Raw genomic sequence first — 20,739 nt, forward strand, 5'->3', positions numbered from 1 at the left:
GGTTGACACCAGGAAGTAGATATTCGATACTCATCGAATGAATAGTTACGGACAAGCACTATAGCAGTAACTATAGCATTTGACCGGGAAGACAACAAAGTGCAAAACCCGAAAACACTTCCATTAATCGACGACAAATTGACCCTATTGACGGTTGGTCTCAATAAACATGTAAATAACGAATTTCTACTGATTCCTTTGCCGATATCGATATGAGTCGATGCGATTGGGAAATTATGTGTGTGTGTGTGTGTGTGTACATCAGTTGTGACCGTTTGGCTTGTGAACACGATAACTCTTGAAATCATGAAATAATTTCATACTTGGTAAGTGACTGCATCTTCGTGAATTCAAGAACCCCATTGCTTTTAACGGAGGTCAAAGGTCATCTTGGAGTCAAAACCTTGATAGCACTATTCCTCCCTAAATGAAGTTTGGGTGGGCTCTGTACTTAGTATATAGGCCCAGTATGTTAAGCATAATAACCCGTAGTTGCTCATGGAGGTCTAAGGCCATTTCAGGTCAACAGAGGTCAAAAGCTGAAAACGCAGTAACACTGAGTGGTACGAAATGTGCAGCTTGGATGAACTTCTTAGTTGGAATATGGATCCAGTGTCTGGATGAAAGGAACCCTAGTCAATATTTGTGTGGGGTCAGAGATGTCATATAGGCCTAGTCCTAAAACTTTGTAAAAACACGAACTAGAAAGTAAAGCTTTTATAAATAAATTTCATATACCCGGGTATGGCGATTTGCTTAAGTAGACACAAGAATCCTATCGGTGTATAATTCTGTCGAGGTCGTGGGTCATTTGAGGTCAACACAGGTCACCAGAGTTCAAGGTATGAAAACCCTGTCAAAACAGTATCCCCAAAAGAAAAGAAAAATTTGGCTACAATTTCTACTTGGTATATATAATCCTAATGGTTTTAGTATAGGGTCTGAACATAATTTAAGGACGCCAGTGGTCAAATTGTGAACTTTTGTATTTAAAAACACGATAATTCTAAAAGTAAGCTTGAATCAAAACGCATACGTGGTATGTGAATCCACGTTAGTAAGTATTTACAAGAATCCTAGTTTTGATTCCTTGCCGAAGGCAAAAGGAATCTATGCTACGGTGATGGCGTGTTTGGGCGTGTATGTGTGTATGTATGTATGTGACACTTGCTTGTAAACACGGTAACTCAAAAGTTAATGGTGATACTTGGTATGTGGATCCGTCTTATTGAGTGCCAGAAGCCAACTATTTCTGTGAAGTTCAATGGTCATTTGCACCCGATACACACAGAGAACAGTTACTACTGTAATTCTTAAAGTTTTGTACCAAAGTAAGAACTGGATCGTGCTATAGCTGGTTGGGGCGGGGGCGGGGGGGGGGGGTGGGGGTGTACACACCCCTGGATCCACGCCTGGTTCTCACTTACGAAATGATTCCCACACGCGAAGAAAGTGTTGCTTAACGCTCGACAAATTTACGACTCCCTTGTTTGGGTTTTAAACTACAAATTATGACCAGTTACTTTCATTTTTGTATTATATCTTTCAAAAAAATTTCAACCCTTGTCAGCTTCTTTGAACTTTTTCATGTGTTTAAATTATGAACAATTTCAGCCAAAACTATGAATTACCTAACATTTTTAAATAGTTCTTGTAATGGTTGCAGTCACTTTGCGTATCAACAAACTGACCTTGAGGTTACGAAGACATGAGAAACATAAATTCAAACAATAAATTTCGAAAATAGTTGAAACTTTGTTATGAACTGTGGCCTTGCGATCCAGCCCCGACCTCAAAGTTAACATTTTCCTTTTATGAAATGTAATCGTCTCTTTTAGACAACACTTGTAGTTTGCTATAATGATGCAACGAATCTAAATATCCGGCAATGGTGCCTTGATAGACACTGTTCAAGAGTGCTTAAAGGTAACACAAAATGTTTTTGCAGTTAATATATAGTAAATAAATATTGATCAAAATGTGGCAGTTAACGATAACCGGAGTTAAGGCTCACAAGTACACAAAATTAAGATTCTGTACATGCGCTGGGGTATTTCTACAGAAGCACCTTTCTCAGCTTCAGTGTGTTCCGGGAAACGCAAGGCGGTTTAAGACAACAAGGTCCCATGGGATCCGTGAAAAAAATAAAGACGTCGGAATATAGAGATGTCGGAACATAGAGATGTCGGAACATATATGTAACCGCACAAAGTACAGTACGCATATGAAGTTACTCTTGATAAGATTAACTGAACCAGTGACCCTCTCCCTCCCCATGTATAGAATATACTACAGATATTCAAGTGCACAAAGTACAGTATTCATATGAAGTTACTCCAGATAAGGGTAACTGAGTCGCAGGATGATTCCATGCAACGGATACGTGTATCGGTAGCAACATATTTGGAAGACTTCATTCAGGCAACTTCCTTCTTTATCTTTAAAGAAACGAAAACACAAACAACACAACAATTACAATTGCGATAAAAAACAAACTGACAGTCTGCTAAACATTAAATCTTCAACAACGTATACCTGCATATAGTATCTATAACTGGGGATTACCGCGTGGGCAGCCGGTATTCATAGCTGGTACAGCAACTATTGTTCATGTCGGGTATATCCATAGGCCTATACTTAAAAAATAAAACAACTAGATACGACTTCATTTTAGAATCGCGTATTAAAGAACTCGCACTAAATGTTTGGTTACAGCAACTTCTGTTCATGTCCCAAAACCGTGCATCGGTAATTACTACTTTGTGTTCGTAACACGGTAACATGTGCTACAGAACTCACATGAACAGTAGTTACTGTACCAGCTATTGGGAGACATGTGCAGATGGTTAAAATCACGCGATGTTTTTTTTGTGTCTGGTTTTTGTTTAATATTAAATATCATGGACTGACATACCCTGACCTTAGAATCATATGAAGTGCTTAAAACATGTGAAAATAAAAACCATTTATTTATGTATATTTTCAAGCAATGTTTTCAATAAACCCTTTGGAATTCCACAAAGAACAGATTGCTATAAATTCCTGTTTGGCGGCAGTCTGTATAGTTATGGTATTCATTCAAAGTTTATTTTAATACGTCCAGTATGCTCTTTTTTACGTTTTCGCGTCAATTATTTTAAAACTGCATTATAATGACTTGTTTCACTTTCACACGGTTAGATTAAAAGCTTTAACTATTAGATTGAAATCAAATGAGTTAGAGTGAACGATGAACTCTATCAAATAAGAGTGAGACTGTAGGTATTCTGTAACCATCAATTTGCACACGTTGAACCTGACAGGTGTAAGTTGTAACTTTCCTTTTCTTTTCAATCCTTTTCCAGAGAACACAAAAACGTTGAACTACAGATTAAAGGATAAGGAACTACGCAAAGCTTCCAGCGATGTCTTTCCATTCAGTGTTGCCAAGACGACGGGTGAGATCACACTCAAGGCACCAATCAACAACGAAACAGAACAGTTTGAATTTAAAGTAGAAGCTTACCTTTCAGGAAACAAAAAGACATCCCAAAAGACGACTGTTATCATATCCGTCGACCGATCGCCAATACAGTTTTCCTTTGGGTCAGGATTGTTTCAAGGACACATTGAAGAAAACAGTTATGGTGACGTCAACGTGACGTTAGACCTCGTCGGTGTCGACCAGGACGGCGGATTTATACGATATGAAATCGAAGAGACACTACCCGATGTCTACCCCAGTCGATTCGGTATTGACCCTTCCGGACGTCTCTACGTTCGCTACCCGCTCGACCGAGAGGACATTGAACTTTATTACGTATCAATAAGTGCCTCACAAGATGGTAACGTGGCTGAAGCCATGGTAATGATTCACGTCATGGACCAAAATGACAATCCGCCATATTTCCTTTACGATCAACTGCGCATGTCAGTTTTCGAAAATGTCAATCTGACTCTTGGCGGGAATACGTACGTGACAGCTTACGATGACGACACAGGCGAGAATGCAGAAGTCAGATACGAACTTGTAACCGGGGGTCTTGGTATGATTTACGTAGATCCCAAGAAGGGACAATTGTATAACAGTGTCGACCTGGACTACGAGAAAGTACGTCGATTCAAACTGAACATTGCGGCTTACTCTGGGGAACTTCGTACGACTTGCAGGGTGTTTCTGTTTATCCGAGATATGAATGATAACCCGCCAATCGTGAACGATTTTGAAGTAAGTAAAACCATTTGTGTATGAAACCCATTAAGGCTTGACTGATATATCGGATTTAAACTGAATTTGGTGATCGATGAATGTGGTGTACAAACTGGAAATTAATGGGAATATAGGATCCATGAAAAGCTAATATATTACTATAAGATCAGAAAACAAACACGGCATCGGACACGATGAAATTCAGGCACGCCCACTACCCTCACTGTTGGGGTGGACCAAACTCTAAATCCCCAAGTAATTAAGGTAGGGGCTGAAACCTTATAGGAACAGAGGAGAGAGAGATTTTAATGAAGGAGGCGGTTTTGTTCCTGGTGTCGTTAAAATCGACTCGCATGCAGGGGAATCAATGGGACTTCCCCAATGAATTTTTTTAACGTCCATTAAGTGGTGCATTCTGAGGCATATATCCACTCTAAACACAAAAGAGTGAATTTCACTCCAAACGAGTGAAAATTCACTCTTTTGTTTCTAGAGTGTATCTAGTGTATAACAAAATATAAAGGCAAGGAGTGGGCTAATTCTTGCCCGACTAGGCTGAATGTAAAAAAAAAAAATCAGAATCCGACTGAACGTTATCCCCAATCTGTAGACGATGCAGGTGCGGGTGGGGTGGGGGGGGGGGCTGGATGGTCCAACACTCCACTGAGTGAAGTCTCAAGACGTATCACTGTTTATGAAAGTTACTAATGGTGAAATGAATGAGTTATGCTATGGTATATTGTGTTTTTTGCCCAGCTCATTTCGCACAGGGACTGAGGCGGGTTTCATGACACTCACATAGATCATTATGCCAAATGAGAATGGGGGTATGGGGAGGCCTAACATATTCCTTTGTTTATAGTTAGTCCCGTTACGTCCACACCCATCCATCTCTCACCCTCTCTCCCTCCCCCCCCCTCTCTCTCTTTCAAATGTTCACGGTTTCGAACAATATTGTATTAATGTTGTTATCAATGTTCTATACAATTTTACATTTCTTAAAAAAAAATACCCATTTATTTTCTCGTAATTCAGGTAATTTACAATGGGCGGCCAAACACACTGGGAGGTGCAGAGGTCGCTACGATACCAGCCAGAGACCCGGATGAGACCGGAATATTAAGGTTTGGTCTTTTGTCAGATGACGGTGATCCTACCAGAGGATCATTGGATCGAGATTATATTCAGGTGGATTCAACCAATGGGATGATCACGATCAGTCCAAGGATTCAGAACGTTCGAGATATAGATGTTGATATCGATGTCGGCGTTTATGTTTTTGGTAAAAACTACTACTAAATAAAAACTAAACAAAAACCCTACAAAACAGACAAAAAAGCAAAAACAAAGCAACACAACACAAATAAAAGACAAATTGTGAATATATAGGGCCTATACCCCAACAAGAACTAATTAATTAGATATTCATAGATATAAATTAACACCTTGACAACAGGTAGGCTAACCGTTTCGACACAGAAATATGTTTGTAAAGTACTACAGTAATACGAGTATATATATACAACAGTGAACTAGCCTGTATACCATAAATATTCCTACTATAATACAACAGTAATGGTATACATATAGGCAGTGTGACATATATAGTCAGTAATGTACAATTATCATAATTGTTTTACTATATATACACAGTAATAAACGACATTAACCAATACAAATTATACAGTGTTAATATAGTAATCTATAACAATGATAATATAACAGTAATGGCATAGGCAGTAGGATATAATAAAGATGTCTATATTTAGTAATTACGACATTAATCAACAGTGATAATACAGTAATCATACAGTAATATAGTCTAACAATGATAATATAACAGTAATGGCATAGGCAATAGGATAAAATAAAGATGTCTATATTTAGTAATTACGACATTAATCAACAGTGATAATATACAGTAATCATATACAGTAATATTATAGTAGAACTATACGATAATACAACGTGAGTGATACTATACAGAAACACAACATGAATAGAATATAGTAAAACTGTATTAATACTATATTGACTATAAAGTAATCTAACATAAATACCCTCGTCATAATGCTAATATGTCACTATAGTCTGGGATGCAAAGAATGACAACTCTTTATTCTTTTTCGACTTATCTTGTTGGCCATAACAGCCCGAATATTAACAAACAATTCCAAAATAATCGATGAGTTTATTTGCCGCCCTCTTCACCTCTCCCTACCCCCTCTCCTGTCCCCCCTCCCTATCCACTTCCCCCTTCCCTTACCATTCTCACTTTCAAAAAATCGACAGGATTTACAGCTCTTATATTCTAAATATAACGGTACAGAGTACGTTTCTTTCTTCTCGATATCCATATATATTGGCTGTCGAGGGAATATCGTACTGATGTAGGCATGCCACTTGGGTTATAAATATAATCGTGCTCATATAGACAGGTTAACCTTACCTCGGTAAATATTTACATTTACGCAGTAAATTATTACTTATTGGGGTACGGGTATTTGTCTATAAATAGAATTTATAATATGGTATATTTACCTCTCCGAGTCTGCAGTATATAAACTTTCGCGTTCAACCGAAACGTTTAATTACGCAATATTGTTTATCTCTTCCTTAAAAAAAAATTGCAATAAGATATAAATACCATCCAACATAATTTTCACATAAATTGGTATTCCCATTCCTATTAAAGTTATTAAAGGTAATGAACAAACAGTTTCAGCATGCTGTATATAGAGTTATGCAAAGTTTCAAATGTCCTTCTACTGGGAGTTACTACCATACAAAATATTATTTGTTTAAAAATTATGATAAGTTTTCTCTCTGTTTCTAAAATATTACTCGTTTGTTGTTGTATAATTTGAGTGATTTTTCTTATTGCACATTGTAGACGGAGTGCACGCCACGTCAGCCCGTTGTCTAATCCACATGACCGGTATTACTGACCTGATGGTGGAGAACAGTGTCAGTGCTCACATATTAAATATAACAGAAGAAGAGTTTTTAACTAGCGGCGGGATGAAATCCTTGAGAAACGCTACACGGGACATACTGGGTGCTTCGAGTGTTACTATCTTTAATATCGAAGAATTTGTCGAACTTGACAACCCTTTCATCAACATCTCGTTCTCTGCTAAGAAACCAAACGGGATTTTCTTCACCCCGGTTGAAATTTTGAATGCGCTTTACTTCCAGAAGGACATGATAGAAACAATCTGTGGCTTTCATATTTCACCTGCTGAAGAAGACACGTGTGTATCAGAATTTTGTAATAAACACCAACGATGCGTTACCCGTAAAAGCCTCACATCCACGCCGGTCTCTTACGAAGCTCACCTAGATGACATTATGTTACGTTTCTACGGTATCCCACCGCTGGTAGAACATTGGTGTGAATGTTTAGATACGGCAAGGGACGGGAACTGTTCCAAAAATAATCCATGTGATGCGAGACCCTGTTTGAATAAAGGAATGTGTTACGAAGAGGAGGAGGGGTTCGGCTACGGGTGTTTATGTCCAAATGATTTCACAGGTAGGTTAAATAAACACATAATATGTGGTATGACGTTTATAACGCCTCCCGCCATATACATGCCAGTGGCGTGCACAGCATGTCAAAGATAGTGGTGTAGGGGTGGGGGTTCTTGTGTTCCCCGACTGATTTAGTTATAGGACATGAACCTTTACATGGAAAGGAAAGTCCAGAGGTTGATCCCTGAAGGTTTATAAAGAAGGAGTTGGGTTGTGGAGTCTTTGAATCCGACTATGCCATATAGGGGGTGGAATGGGGGGGGGGGGGCGGTCAACGGGTGCGTTCTGATGGAAATGTAAACTATATATTAGGTCTATGATAAGGTCTAAACGCAAGGTTGTGCTGATAATTGAAACTGCTCTAATTGACCAGTTTTTCCTTTTCCCGCGGAAATGGCTGATCATTTGCAAGAGTTTTTGCTTACTCAGTCGAGTCACACGTCGCTGAAACATGTATAAATATTACTTTAATGCCGAGGTTGAAATGTATTGAACCATGCGTGACTAAGCTCTTGGCTTCCTGACACATTTGCATGCATGGTATTCACACTAACTAGCTTCTTGGAGAAGGCGTGTTCCATGCTTATAGGAAATAAACAAAATTTGTCAGAAGTTTACGTGATTCGATTCACGAAAGTTCTGACCTGAAGCAACGGTATTATTAATTTCAATTCCCAATCACTTATTTGCTATGCAAAATGTCCACGATTAGACCCAAAATTTAATAGATGGTACTACAAATGAGTCAACTCTTACACTGAGAATTTATATGAGCTTAATAATCCTGGCTTCGGGCGATCTGCAGATGAAAAGACACAATTTTATTTCTGGCGTTAGCTCTAGTAATCTGTTTTTTCGTTGATGTAGTTGTTGTAATGTTCATTTCTCATATTTCAGGGGTTAATTGTGAGTCAGCCACTATTACACGGAGATGCTTCCCCGGTGCGTGTGGGCCAGATGAGGAGTGCGAAAATCTCCCCACGGGCAGTTTCCACTGTGTCTGTAAGAGACGGTCTGGATGTCCCAATGATAACACATGGTACTTTCCTAAAGGAGCTTACCTCGCATTCCCGAGTTTACGTCGCAAGGCTACCATGAAGGTATCTCTACAGTGAGTATATAGCTAGTTAGCATATGTACAACCACAGTGACAAGGTATAGGACTATATGCATGGTGTAGCATATTACTATAGCATGAGTCGGGTAGCAAAAATCGGACCCGGATACCCATTATCATTACCCGATCGGGTAGCTGGTACCCGAACCTCAGGAGCAAATATTGAACTAAAAAAAAAACAATCGCGGAACTAACCAAACACAATGTACACTATAAATAAATGGCAGATTCGTACTGTTGCTATTGCGATGGAATCGAAGGTTCCATTTTTGAGTAGTTTTCACCGGTATATTTTCGTTTTCGATGGTGAGTGATTTCATCCACATACGAAAAAATTGATTAAGAATGGCAAAATCTTCAAATATATAATTAAAACAACCATCTACAGTACATGAAAGTTATTTCATGAAATTAATTAGCTGTATATACGTGTTTTGATTAATCAAAACATGCACACCTTCGGAATTATTGAACTCATGAAAGCACTCGCGTAGCAGTTACGCGATTTTATTAACGAGTACCCGTTTTGTGCGTTTCGATTCGGGTACCCGAATGTTCCGTCGGGTACCCGGGTACCCGACTCAGGCCAACATTTGAATAGGAAATTCGTTGAAGTTATTGGTTATTTTTAGAACTGTTTTCAGCCAAATTAATGTGACAAAAATTATTTTTATTCTATACATTCGATTGAGCAGAGTTATATTAAATCTTATATCGATTGAAACTTAATTACCATCCTTCGTGATGACAAAATAAAAATTTGTTAACAAAATCGCGACATGAACCTAGTAATCCCAAAACAAAAATGACATATTAAGTAATGGACATATAGGCGTATAGATTATAAAAGGAAAAAAAAATGAATTTGATTTGCGGGATGGTTCGGGGTCACTTTGAAAAATCCAGCAAGTTCTATTCTGTTTAATAAAAAAACGTAAATTAAAGGGGGCATTTTGACGTAATATTTCTGTGGCACGCCGTTTGTGAAATATAACAGTGTTTAAGGCTAAAATAACGGAAAACGTTATTTATAATGTACATTCATCGTTAGTGAGCTTTCATTGCCCGTTCTCTAAAATAACAGAACATTATGAACATCCCTAGTCGTTGTAGCAATCCAGTTGAACGTACTTTTAATTGCATAGCGTCAATTAAGAATAAACTGTGTTTAATTGTGGGTATAATGACTTGACACCCATTATTTGACCTTTGTGTGAATGCACAATGATACTTTATTACCGTTTTGTATATCATTTACCACGCATCGGGCACTGTCAATTTACATGTTTATTGTAAAAAAGTTACTCAAAGGTTTATGGGTTATATTCACGTTAGGTGGTTTAGGTGTCTACGAATGCACATAATGCGCGTCATTAATTATGTTGTTAGAAATATTGCACTTGATATGAATGAATGTGTTTATTGAGGTGAAAACTGTTGCTGTTTATGCTAAAATTCAAGTGTCGATTTTCACAACTGTCGCAACTACACAAAGTTTTTATGGGCCTATATACTTAACTTATACCGCATAAATTAATTGCATATTAGACGGTAGCCGATTACAGATTGATGAAGAAAAGTATAAAAGTCTGAAAAACTCCCTCGATGAAAGAAAACTTGACATTACAAGGGTAGTTATTTAACCGAAAATAACGACGTGAATTCGCGGCTTCAATGTATATATGTTCAAAGACGCCGCACCGTTTGTCACAAACCGCTGTTAAAGTCTCAGAACGTGTTTGCCAAATTTAAACTTCGACCTTTCCAGCTTACTGCACTAAAAGCTCAGTGAAAATGACACCGTTCTATGCAATTTCCATATCAATATTCATTATTTCTATTGAATTATCCGTCGTTAAACATTTGGAGCTGAATAAACTTCGCCAGATTTATTAACGAGTCCGTAGATTCTACACATTTCAATCAAAATTTGCAAGCCCCCGCCCCGTTGGTTGGCGCAACTTGACATTTCGCGATTCCTCCAAGGGTATATGCTGCTTACTCTAGTTGGACATTTACATTCACTTGGTTGACCGAAATTGTTCAAACTTCAAGAAAGACCTGAACAAATACTCGTGACGTCAGAGGTCTTTCTTGTCAAATCTCATTCATGTAAATAATCTATCTTCGACATATCTGAACCAATAATGACTGTGAAACGAATATCAAATGTCGTGTTCAGGGTTCATGAGTCAAATTCAATGAAGAGCTGGTACTTTTGATGGGTGGTTTCGACACGAGACTGAATTTCACATACACAATCGATTATTAAAAACATTCTTACTATCAAACATCAGGCAGTTGAATATACTTTATTGGAAAACAATTTATAAATGACTCCTTCAAAGTGTTTCATCTCTAATCCAATGTTATGATCGAATGGATAAATGCGGGGCATGGCTTTACCAGCAATGAAACCTAACATCTGTGAGATCTTGGCTGCGATTTAAGTACATGGTGGGGCTTTGCATCCAGGAGAAGTCCTTGTGAAAACTTGCTTAAAACTGTAACTTGGATAGGTTGTCACCAGAAGTGAAGTCGTAAGGAGTTCTTCTTCTCTCTCACGCATGTGCATGGCTGCTTAGTGTTAGGTAAAATAATAACGATATTATAGCATTAGCATATGTAATTCGTTCCAATGTTTTCTCGTGTAGTAAGTTTGCATTTAACCGAAATATTACGGAAGAGATTAGTTGAAAATACTGCGACAAAACAACGAGTCGTTCTTTTGTTTTTTTGTCTCGGTGTAGGCTACTTTATGGGGGGAAAAATGTAATGAAAATTGATAAACGGAATATTACCGGAATGTCCTATTGGAATGTTAATATATATAACATTGTCTGCTATTATAACATCGTAAAATATAACACATGCGTTAGATACCAGTATATAGTATCTGGATCCGGCCATTCTAACGTATATGCACGGTAACACGCATACTCCCTCCCCGTCGAGTACCATGTCAGTATGAATTGAAAAGAGTGAAATGTTTTCTTGGTGCTTTTTATTAATAACAACCGGTATCCATTAGTGGTCGCTCGGCTATTACATGAAATAATATACTTTCTCAAAAATAGAAACCATTGATACGGGTAATAAAGAACATAATTTTAATATGAACCCCTGAGTGAGATACGTGTTTATCGAGTGGTGCAATGAGAACATGCGTAGTTTCACGTCAAGTTATAACATTCCTGAGTCTTGAGACAGGTAAACTAAAGTTCAAGAGTTGGTTAGCTTTCGTGAAAACAAAAACAAAAAGACACTACCATGGGAGATTTAGTTTTGACTTTTGTCTTTAACGATAATGATTCTGAAAGGTAGAAACAAGGAGATAAATAAGAAATATATATATATATATATATATAGAGAGAGAGAGAGGGGGGGTGGGTGGAGAGAGAAAAGAAAATGATTTAAAGTATACTGAAAAGTGGATGTATGAATGAATGAACGAACGAATGAATAGATGAATAGATGGATGAATGAATGAACGAATGAACGAATGACTAACTTAATAAACGAATGAATGGCTGAATGAAGTAAATAATGAATGAAACAACGAACGAATGAATGATCAAGCGTTTGAACGTACGGACGAACATACGAATAAATGAATGAATAATGAATGGATATATAAATGAACGACGGATAGATGAATAGTTGAAAGAAATTTATGAGGAATTTGTAAACAAATATTTCTGTGTATTTTCTTTTCCCTCCTGAAGGTTCTCTACATATCGCAACAGCGGTCTTCTGCTATATCTCGGTCGATATTCCTTCATGTACGATTTCCTCGCCTTAGAGATCATCGGGACGGAAATATCACTCACCTTCAACGTTGGAAGGTTCATTATGAGGGTCAAAGTGGGGGTACCAGGGGGCGTCAGTGATGGAAAATGGCACATGGTGGAGATGAAATACCACGAAAAAGTAAGTATTGCGAAGTTGCATCCATGTTTATATTAGTATTTCGATCTTCATTCTAACGTGAATTTAATAAAAGCCTAGACTGCTGCCTAATAAATAGACTCGAAAATGGAACGTCGCTGTAGATACCATTTCACAACGCCGTTATATTTGCCACGTCCAGCTTGATATGGGCAAAGGTTTGATAATTCTCGCGTCGATCATTTGCGTCGAATAACATAGATATAACGTCACACCATTCCTTAACCCTCCCCCATCCTCTCCTCTCACGCACCACACCACATACTTGGTGAAGACTTCTACTTTTCAACAGAATTATAAATCTGAATAAAGCTGAAACACACACACATACATACACAAAACACAGAAATTAAGTAAAATCCTTCAAGTTACTCGGAGTATATGCAAGCGTGGTATATAGTGGTTATGCTTCTTCATCTTCTGTCCCGTCAGCCTTGAAAGAATCGGTAGGATGTCGATATGACCTAAATGAGGCGGGGGGGGGGGCAGTGGCGGAGCTAGGGGTACTGGTCAGGGGGGGGGGCGAGAATATTCTGTAGGGGCGCTTTCGAAACTATCTAAGCGGAGCGCCACCACAGGTTGGCGCGGAGCGTACAGAATTTTTTTTGAGTAAAGATACTCCCTAGATCGCCGGAAATGACCCTTTCTGTGCCTTGCTAATTTGCAGATAAACGAAGAATAAATAGGTGTCATCGCCATTTTGTCAGAAAATTACACCAACAAAATGTGACAAATGTCAATAGGTAGATGAGAGCGCAATAAGAAAGTCAATAATCGCGAATAAGTAAAAAGTGGTAAAAAGCTGAAAAGGGCGCAAGCAGTCCATTTGAGTCCGTCACGGGGGGCATCCGCCCCCTGACTATATGGACGATCCGCCACTGGGGGGATGGGTGTGGGATGGGGGGTGTGGGATGGGGGGATTCACCAGGTTCATTCGGTGACGCCATTGCGTTTCATTATCGGTCTTCACTTTCTTGTCCATAATTATACTCCCAACGATGATTCTCAATTTATTTATTACCTTCTCTCTTTTTTATTTTTATTTTTTATTTGTTGGTTTTCTGCCAACAATATCTATTTCCGTATCCGAGGAACCATGCTGACTTGAATGATTGGATGCACTTCATTTAAATGTTAGATCTTGTTTCCGTAGATCTTATAAAGCACAACATTCATGTCACGGTCCACTTCTAATCATTCCATTTTAGGAGATTCTAATTATAGAAATAAGAAATACAACACACTTGACTTTTAAATGTCATAGTAATCTCCGGCAATGACTTTTACCAAAAAAAAAACAAACAAACTATGGAACGCTATTAACGGACTGAGTCAAATATAATCACCAGTTATAATAAACGATGTTCTCAAATTTTGCCCATCTTCATACAAAAGAAACAATAACCTATAATAGCCTAAGTTTGTGAAACCGATTTATACGTGTGTATCATATACACTTGTGGTGGGTATTAGAAGGATAATGCACACTGAGTGTACACAGCTATTCCAATTACGCGGCTAACAAGCCTTAAGAATGTACCTGCATGGATACTCCCATGAGATGAGAATAAAACAATATAATGTTAAACTAAAATATCATTAAATTTCTACATGAGCAATACGAATATACTATGTTGAAATTAATATCCTATCAGCAGGTCCTTGGCCTCTATACAAAATTCCCAAAAGGTACAATTTTGTTTACCCTGACTTGGGACGTGCGGGTCTGCAACTATATAGTAGCATTTGAAAAAAAAAAAAAAAAAACTTCTCGCGGGCAGCAGAATTTTTGCATGAGGACAATGTGTGGTTTGCCCCCTCAAATCAAAGTGACATTTCCTAGTACCTGTGAAGGCTCCCCCAACCTCAATCCCCTTCCCCTTCACCCACAGAGCCTCACCCTATTCAGTCGCGTCTGCTTAATAACCGGGAAAGTTAACCGCGGTATACTTATTCTGCAGGTAGAGGGGGAAGTAGGAGGGTCAAAGGGTCATGAAAAATAGAAAAAGAGAGAGAGAATGAAAGTCAGTTTGAGCCTTCTGGCTTCAAGCCAAACCATTAACTGCTACTTTGCGGAAACTCATTTTAAGTAATGAATAACTGTCAGATTCTGTCTGTGTCAAGCAAAGAGATACCGTAGCCTTATACAATAACTTATTAATGTTGGAAAACGTATAAGTGAAAAAAAACGCCCATCCATATAATTATGACGCTACTTAGACTAACGATTCCGCCAAATTTCCGATACTGGCTCCAATATTGGATTAGCTACTTCAAGGTCACTAATTATTAATTGGTAAATTATTAATTGTTTTATACCGTATAAGCATTATATGTATATATCTGTTAGCTACATAGTGCATCGTTTTATCTATGATTATGTAGCATTAATAACACACCGGTGTATTGATGTTCACCAAGGGCGGCGGAAGCACTTTTAATCTGGGGGGGGGGGCACCGACATCAAAGGGCACTTTGCAGAAATTCGATTGGACTGATGTAGCCTGATATTTAGTACCCTTTATAACTCTTATTGTATTATCTTATTTGCGTATACACATCACTCCATCAACGCCCCCCCCCCCCCCTCAAGGAAAATAACAAAATATGCATACTAGCACTGCAATATCCAATGAGCAAATTGGGAAACAAGGAACAACTTTTCTATTGAGACAAATGAGGTGAAATCATGCTAGTTGCTAATGTAGGAATCTTCCGAATTAGAGTTTATTTCTTGTTAATATCTTAATAAATTGTTTCCATTCGAAATAGCTTTGAGTTTGACCCACATAAATTCATTAAAAGTCAGGGGCGTAGCCAGGATTTGCAAAGTTGTGTGCACGACTATCTGAGCGGAGCGCCACCATCGGTTGGCGCGGAGCGTACAAGAAAAATTTTGGTTTTACAAACCCCTCAGATGGCCGGAAACGGCCCTTCCCGAGTGTTCATTCTGGTTCCCTGGCCTCTTGCTAACACGAGACACCTCAATTTTTATGTAGAAAAAGGGCACATTTTTAACCCTGAGGAAAAGTGGGGGGGGGGGGGCACGTGCCCCCTGTGCCCCCCGGTTCCGCCGCCCTTGATGTTCACCCTGTAGTGCCATGGAGCCAATGACCTAAGAATCGTATGTCCTATACCGGATATTTTAATGTGTGCAATGTTCTCTATTCTTATGTTAATATAATTTGCCATTTTTAATATCGTGTCATAGGAATAAACCGCCTCGTAAATGATTAAACAGCGATGTAAATATTCCATGTTGAAACCTCTTACAATTATTGACATTAATATGTTAAAATGGAAGGTTAACTCTTTTATTATTAAAAAATGACTCTGTGAACTTTGTGAGGTAGGCAGATAAAAAAAAAAAAATTGGCACCATGACAAATTAAAGTTTAATCGATTTTATTCAAAATATTTCTATTAACCAAGTCTCCATTCATCCTATAATAGCGAGGACACGTATATAAACCCCGTCGCTTTTATAATATCCAAATCAGACATCCGTCGAATGACTTTAAATGACGTCACAAGCATGTATAAAAACAACTGCTGAGTTTTCAAATAACTCTGAAGTTCTGGCTCTCTAATGATTCCCAAACAACATTTCCAAACAAAAAAAGGAGGGGGGGGGGGGAGAATTCAATATGACAATTAAATGTCTAATATGGGAACAGATGCTCTGAGGGTGCACGGGTGTATAGAAATGTCTGTTTGAAGTTTAGACATGAGTAACCATTATTTGACCTCCTAGCATATTTGAAAGCTGTGATCTTGAACGAACATTCGATGTCTTGTTCTAAATATTTTATGATTTTATTTTACCCTGTGTTGGTGATTTTTTTCCTCTTTTCTTTTCTCTTTTAATAGTCGTTAGTAAAGATATACATCAAAACATGGTTTTTTTTTTTCTTGACTCTCATTCGAATAAAGTACCTCAACAGTTTCTTTTTTTCCCTGATAATTCTATTTTAGTAGATGCTAATTATAGATGTAAGAACTAGACGCACTTGACTTTTAAATGTCATATATAATCTCCGGTAATGATTCTTCAAAAAACCCCAGAAAAGTATGGAACGCTGTTAACGGACTGAGTCAAATATAATCACCAGTAAAACGATCATATAAAACGATGTTCTCAAATTATGCACATCATCATACAAAAAGGAACAAAAGTAAATATATAACCTATGAGAAGTTTGTGTAACTGATTTACACTTGAGGTGGGTATGAGAAGGATAATGCACACCGAGTGTACACAGCTATACCAATTACGCGGCTAACAAGCCTTAAGAATGTACCTGCATGAATCCTCCCTTGAGATGAGAATAATACAATATAATGTTAAAATAAATTATCATTAAATTTCGACATGAGCAATGCGAATATAATATGTTGAAATTAATATCCTATCACAAGGAAGGTCCTTGGCCTCTATACAAAATTCCCACAGGGTACATTTTTTTGTAAAGAGAAAAAAAGAAAGAAAAAAAAGAAGCAAAAACTTGAGCTATCTACAGATTACATCTTAAACAAATCGTCATTCCACTCTTCATGAACTAGATACCGTAGCATACAAATTTAAGAAGGGCATTCACGTTGCGCAATGCCTATAATCGTTGTATCACTGCAGACAATAGTAAATTCATTATTTCCTTTCAAAGATGACAAACGAATCAATAAAATTATTGGTAGGAAGGAAGTCGCCATGCATCAGGATAAACTGGAGTTAAAGGTCATTTCAGTTCAGGATATGATGGAACAAAATTGACGCTTTCATATTTTTTGAGGGCCCGGTGACCCACCCAACACCCACTTCTTTCCATCCCTCTGTTGGTATATAAATAGATGCTTTTAATGAGAATTATGATAACTATGGGTCAAAACGTTTGTCCTAGTCAAATCTAGGTGTTTTTCCCCTGCAAATATTATCTAGCTTTTATAGAAAAAAAATAATAAACCACACAGTATAATCTCATAAGGTCCTTTGACTAAACCAAAAATACTATCAATTGTAAGAAGGGTAAACTACACTATTGTTACACTATTCAATTTCGATCATAATTCCTTTACCTATAACATATAGGCCTATAGTCTTGCATTTCATTTTTTTTTTGAAAACAAAACGAAAACAACAAAGAACTCTTAAACCATTTTATCGTCAACAACAGGTACAGTATATCATTCAGATAATAAATTTGTTTTCTTGCATATTTTACGGTGGGAGCCTTGGCGATGGGTCGTGAGGGAAGAGGTGGGAGTAGATGGTACATTGTGGGTGAGGTGTAGCGCATACATAATACAGTTGTTTTGCGTGTTAAGCTAACATTATCATAATATTTGGTCATGATATATTCCATACATGCTTATACTTACAGGTTGTCCAAGTTAAGCTGGATGAGTGTAAAGGCGATCTGTACGAAATAAGTGATTATCCGTGCGAGGCCTACGCCACACAAGCTCTCGACGTCACTACTTGGTAAGTATATAGAGGGAAACGTATTTGAATCGTTTAGATGTAATATTCTGTCTATAATATCATCATTCCATTACTTTAGTATACATAGCCTTATATGTGTGTTTATGTGGAAGGGGATGGGAAGGGGGGGGGGGGGTAAATGGAATATAGTCAGAAAGGTTTTAACAGGGAGAACAACACGTGCATTAAATATTTCTTCAATTACTTAAACAAAACAAAACGAAGCGTTGCAAGGTATTACATTAAGGTATAGCAATATATAAACGGGAATCATATGTTTGTTAGAGAAATAGGACGATTCTGATTGATACCATAGGAAGTGATCCCTACTCTTTTCCTACTCAACCCTTCCCCTTCCCCTCCCCCACCCCAACCCCAACCCCCCTCCCTCCACCCATTGCCTTCTGCTGACACCCGCTTAAGTCCTGACAGGCTAAATAGACCTCTCCGTGCACTCAGTAAACAGAGAAGTTATTACTAGTTTTATCTAATATCTGTCAGAATAATTATTTTTCATTATGGTAAAAACTAACCTTGATTTTCTTCCCCACGTACTTCCTACCACGTTCGACCCATCATGATAAGCAGTATGAAACACGGAGCGGAAATTGAATATCTCTTAGTATAAGATAGTGATCAAAATAAGGATGAGAAATACGTCCGTAATATTATACCAAAAATGTTTTAATTTCGCGTAAAAGATAATTTCGAGTATATATAATTATATATCGATATAGTAGCCCCCTACATACTCCCCCTCTTTTATAAAGCATCAATTGGTGTTTCTATAATCCCTTTAAATGTCAGTGACGTAGCTAGTAGGGTTTAGGCGCACCTTCTTCAAGAGTGAGAGATGGGGCCATTTACCCTGACTTCATCTTAACTGTACTCCACCCAAAGCCATAAATGTAACATCTAGTTTTGAACTACGGTGTTCACTAGAAAAAGGTTTGCCAACTAGAAATTAAAAAAAAATAATAATAATAATTTGGTTTCCATTAGTCACCTCAGACACCATCATGCAGATGTCTGTCTGTTTGCATTAAAGTAACTAGTATAAGGAGTAATCAACAATTCCATTCCTATCCAATCTGACTATGTTGTTGCATATAGTCCAAAACCCTCCTACTCAGCACAGTAAAGAAACAGTGGTCCAAATGCAGCACCATGTCTTGATAATTGAAAAGAAACAACATTTGAACGAAGGCCTACAAGTCAGGGTCGTAGCCACGGAAGGGGGCAAGGGGGGGGGTGTTTTAGCACACACTACAAAATGAATAATTGTATAGTATACAACTGTAGTTGATATCACCATTTTGCATCGATGCCTCTTTTACCTAAACAATAATTAATCATACTGGAAGGGACACAAAAGGGACATCAACAAACCCCCCCCCCCCCCCCCAATGTACAAAGATGAAAGCAGAACTCTGGCTACGGGCGTGCTAGTACTTTGCGTTAATATGTTGGGAATCTTAAAGCAATGCATATTGGCTACTAAATAATATTTATCGAATTTTACTCGAATTATATTAATTATTGTTATTGATTACCTGAGCCATTCTCGACCTAGACCTCTCTCGCTGTCTCTCTCTCTTCGCAAGAAAATATGATTAATTAGATTATCCTGTTTTCAATTAAAATTAATTAAACACACAATTATGTTATGAAATCATTGTGCAAAGTGAAGGGAGGAAATGACCATGAAAATCATTTTGAACTACAATGGGCACGATGTTATAATGGGATTACAGCATTTGAATAACATTTTGAAGATGGTTTTGTCTCTCCGTTTTTAACTAGTTGGGTCGCTCAACAACTTATATAATTGAAAAGTTTGAAGTATAAATGAAAAAGGCCGGGTCACCTTAAGTCAACTGAGTATAAGTTAATCCACCATAAACCTGTACCACTTAAACACACGGTGAAGCCATCATCCTTCTTAGCTTGCCTCGGTATCCCGGTCCAGAAGTAGGTCCGTCTGGTACCCTTTCTAAAATTTGACTTACAACATTTTTCTGTGTCATGAAACTTTTCTGATGTTCATGGTTTCCATTGGCAACATGTAAACAATTGATCATTTCAGAGAACTGAATAATTAATGTACGTAATTTGCTCTGTCGAGTGTAGCCTATCACTTCCGTCGTGTTATGGTTATATGGTATATGCATCTGGTGGAGACGTCTAAGGGTTCATGTTTATTTATTCAGAACATTTCAACATCAAACCGTAGTAAAAGTGAAATGTCCATTCTGGCGCATGATAGATTTTCAGGAGAAGTCAGGTAAGACAGAGCCTGGGCACGAAAACCAAACGACCTTACCGATCCACTCTCAACCTCAGTTCCCTTAACATCGAGACTGTGACCGTGTTCTGATTATGACGAAGTGACGTCGAATGAGGGCGCATGATTTGTGACATTCGTCCATCTACAACAATATAAACTTAGCAAGTCAAATATCAAGGAGTCTG

At 37.9% G+C, this 20,739-nt stretch overlaps 1 protein-coding gene across 1 annotated transcript in view; it reads left to right on the forward strand.

The window, feature by feature from the left end:
- LOC139963545 (cadherin EGF LAG seven-pass G-type receptor 3-like) overlaps positions 1–20,739 on the forward strand; it is a 78,453-nt gene that overhangs the window by 41,557 nt on the left and 16,157 nt on the right. The window contains exons 2-7 of the mRNA XM_071964396.1: positions 3,345–4,207; positions 5,225–5,471; positions 7,083–7,724; positions 8,621–8,834; positions 12,566–12,770; positions 18,167–18,267. Coding sequence (XP_071820497.1) covers positions 3,345–4,207; positions 5,225–5,471; positions 7,083–7,724; positions 8,621–8,834; positions 12,566–12,770; positions 18,167–18,267 — 2,272 coding nt within the window. The remainder of the gene's footprint in view (positions 1–3,344; positions 4,208–5,224; positions 5,472–7,082; positions 7,725–8,620; positions 8,835–12,565; positions 12,771–18,166; positions 18,268–20,739) is intronic.

Source organism: Apostichopus japonicus, chromosome 22, assembly GCF_037975245.1.
Source record: "Apostichopus japonicus isolate 1M-3 chromosome 22, ASM3797524v1, whole genome shotgun sequence".
NCBI lineage: Eukaryota > Metazoa > Echinodermata > Holothuroidea > Aspidochirotida > Stichopodidae > Apostichopus > Apostichopus japonicus.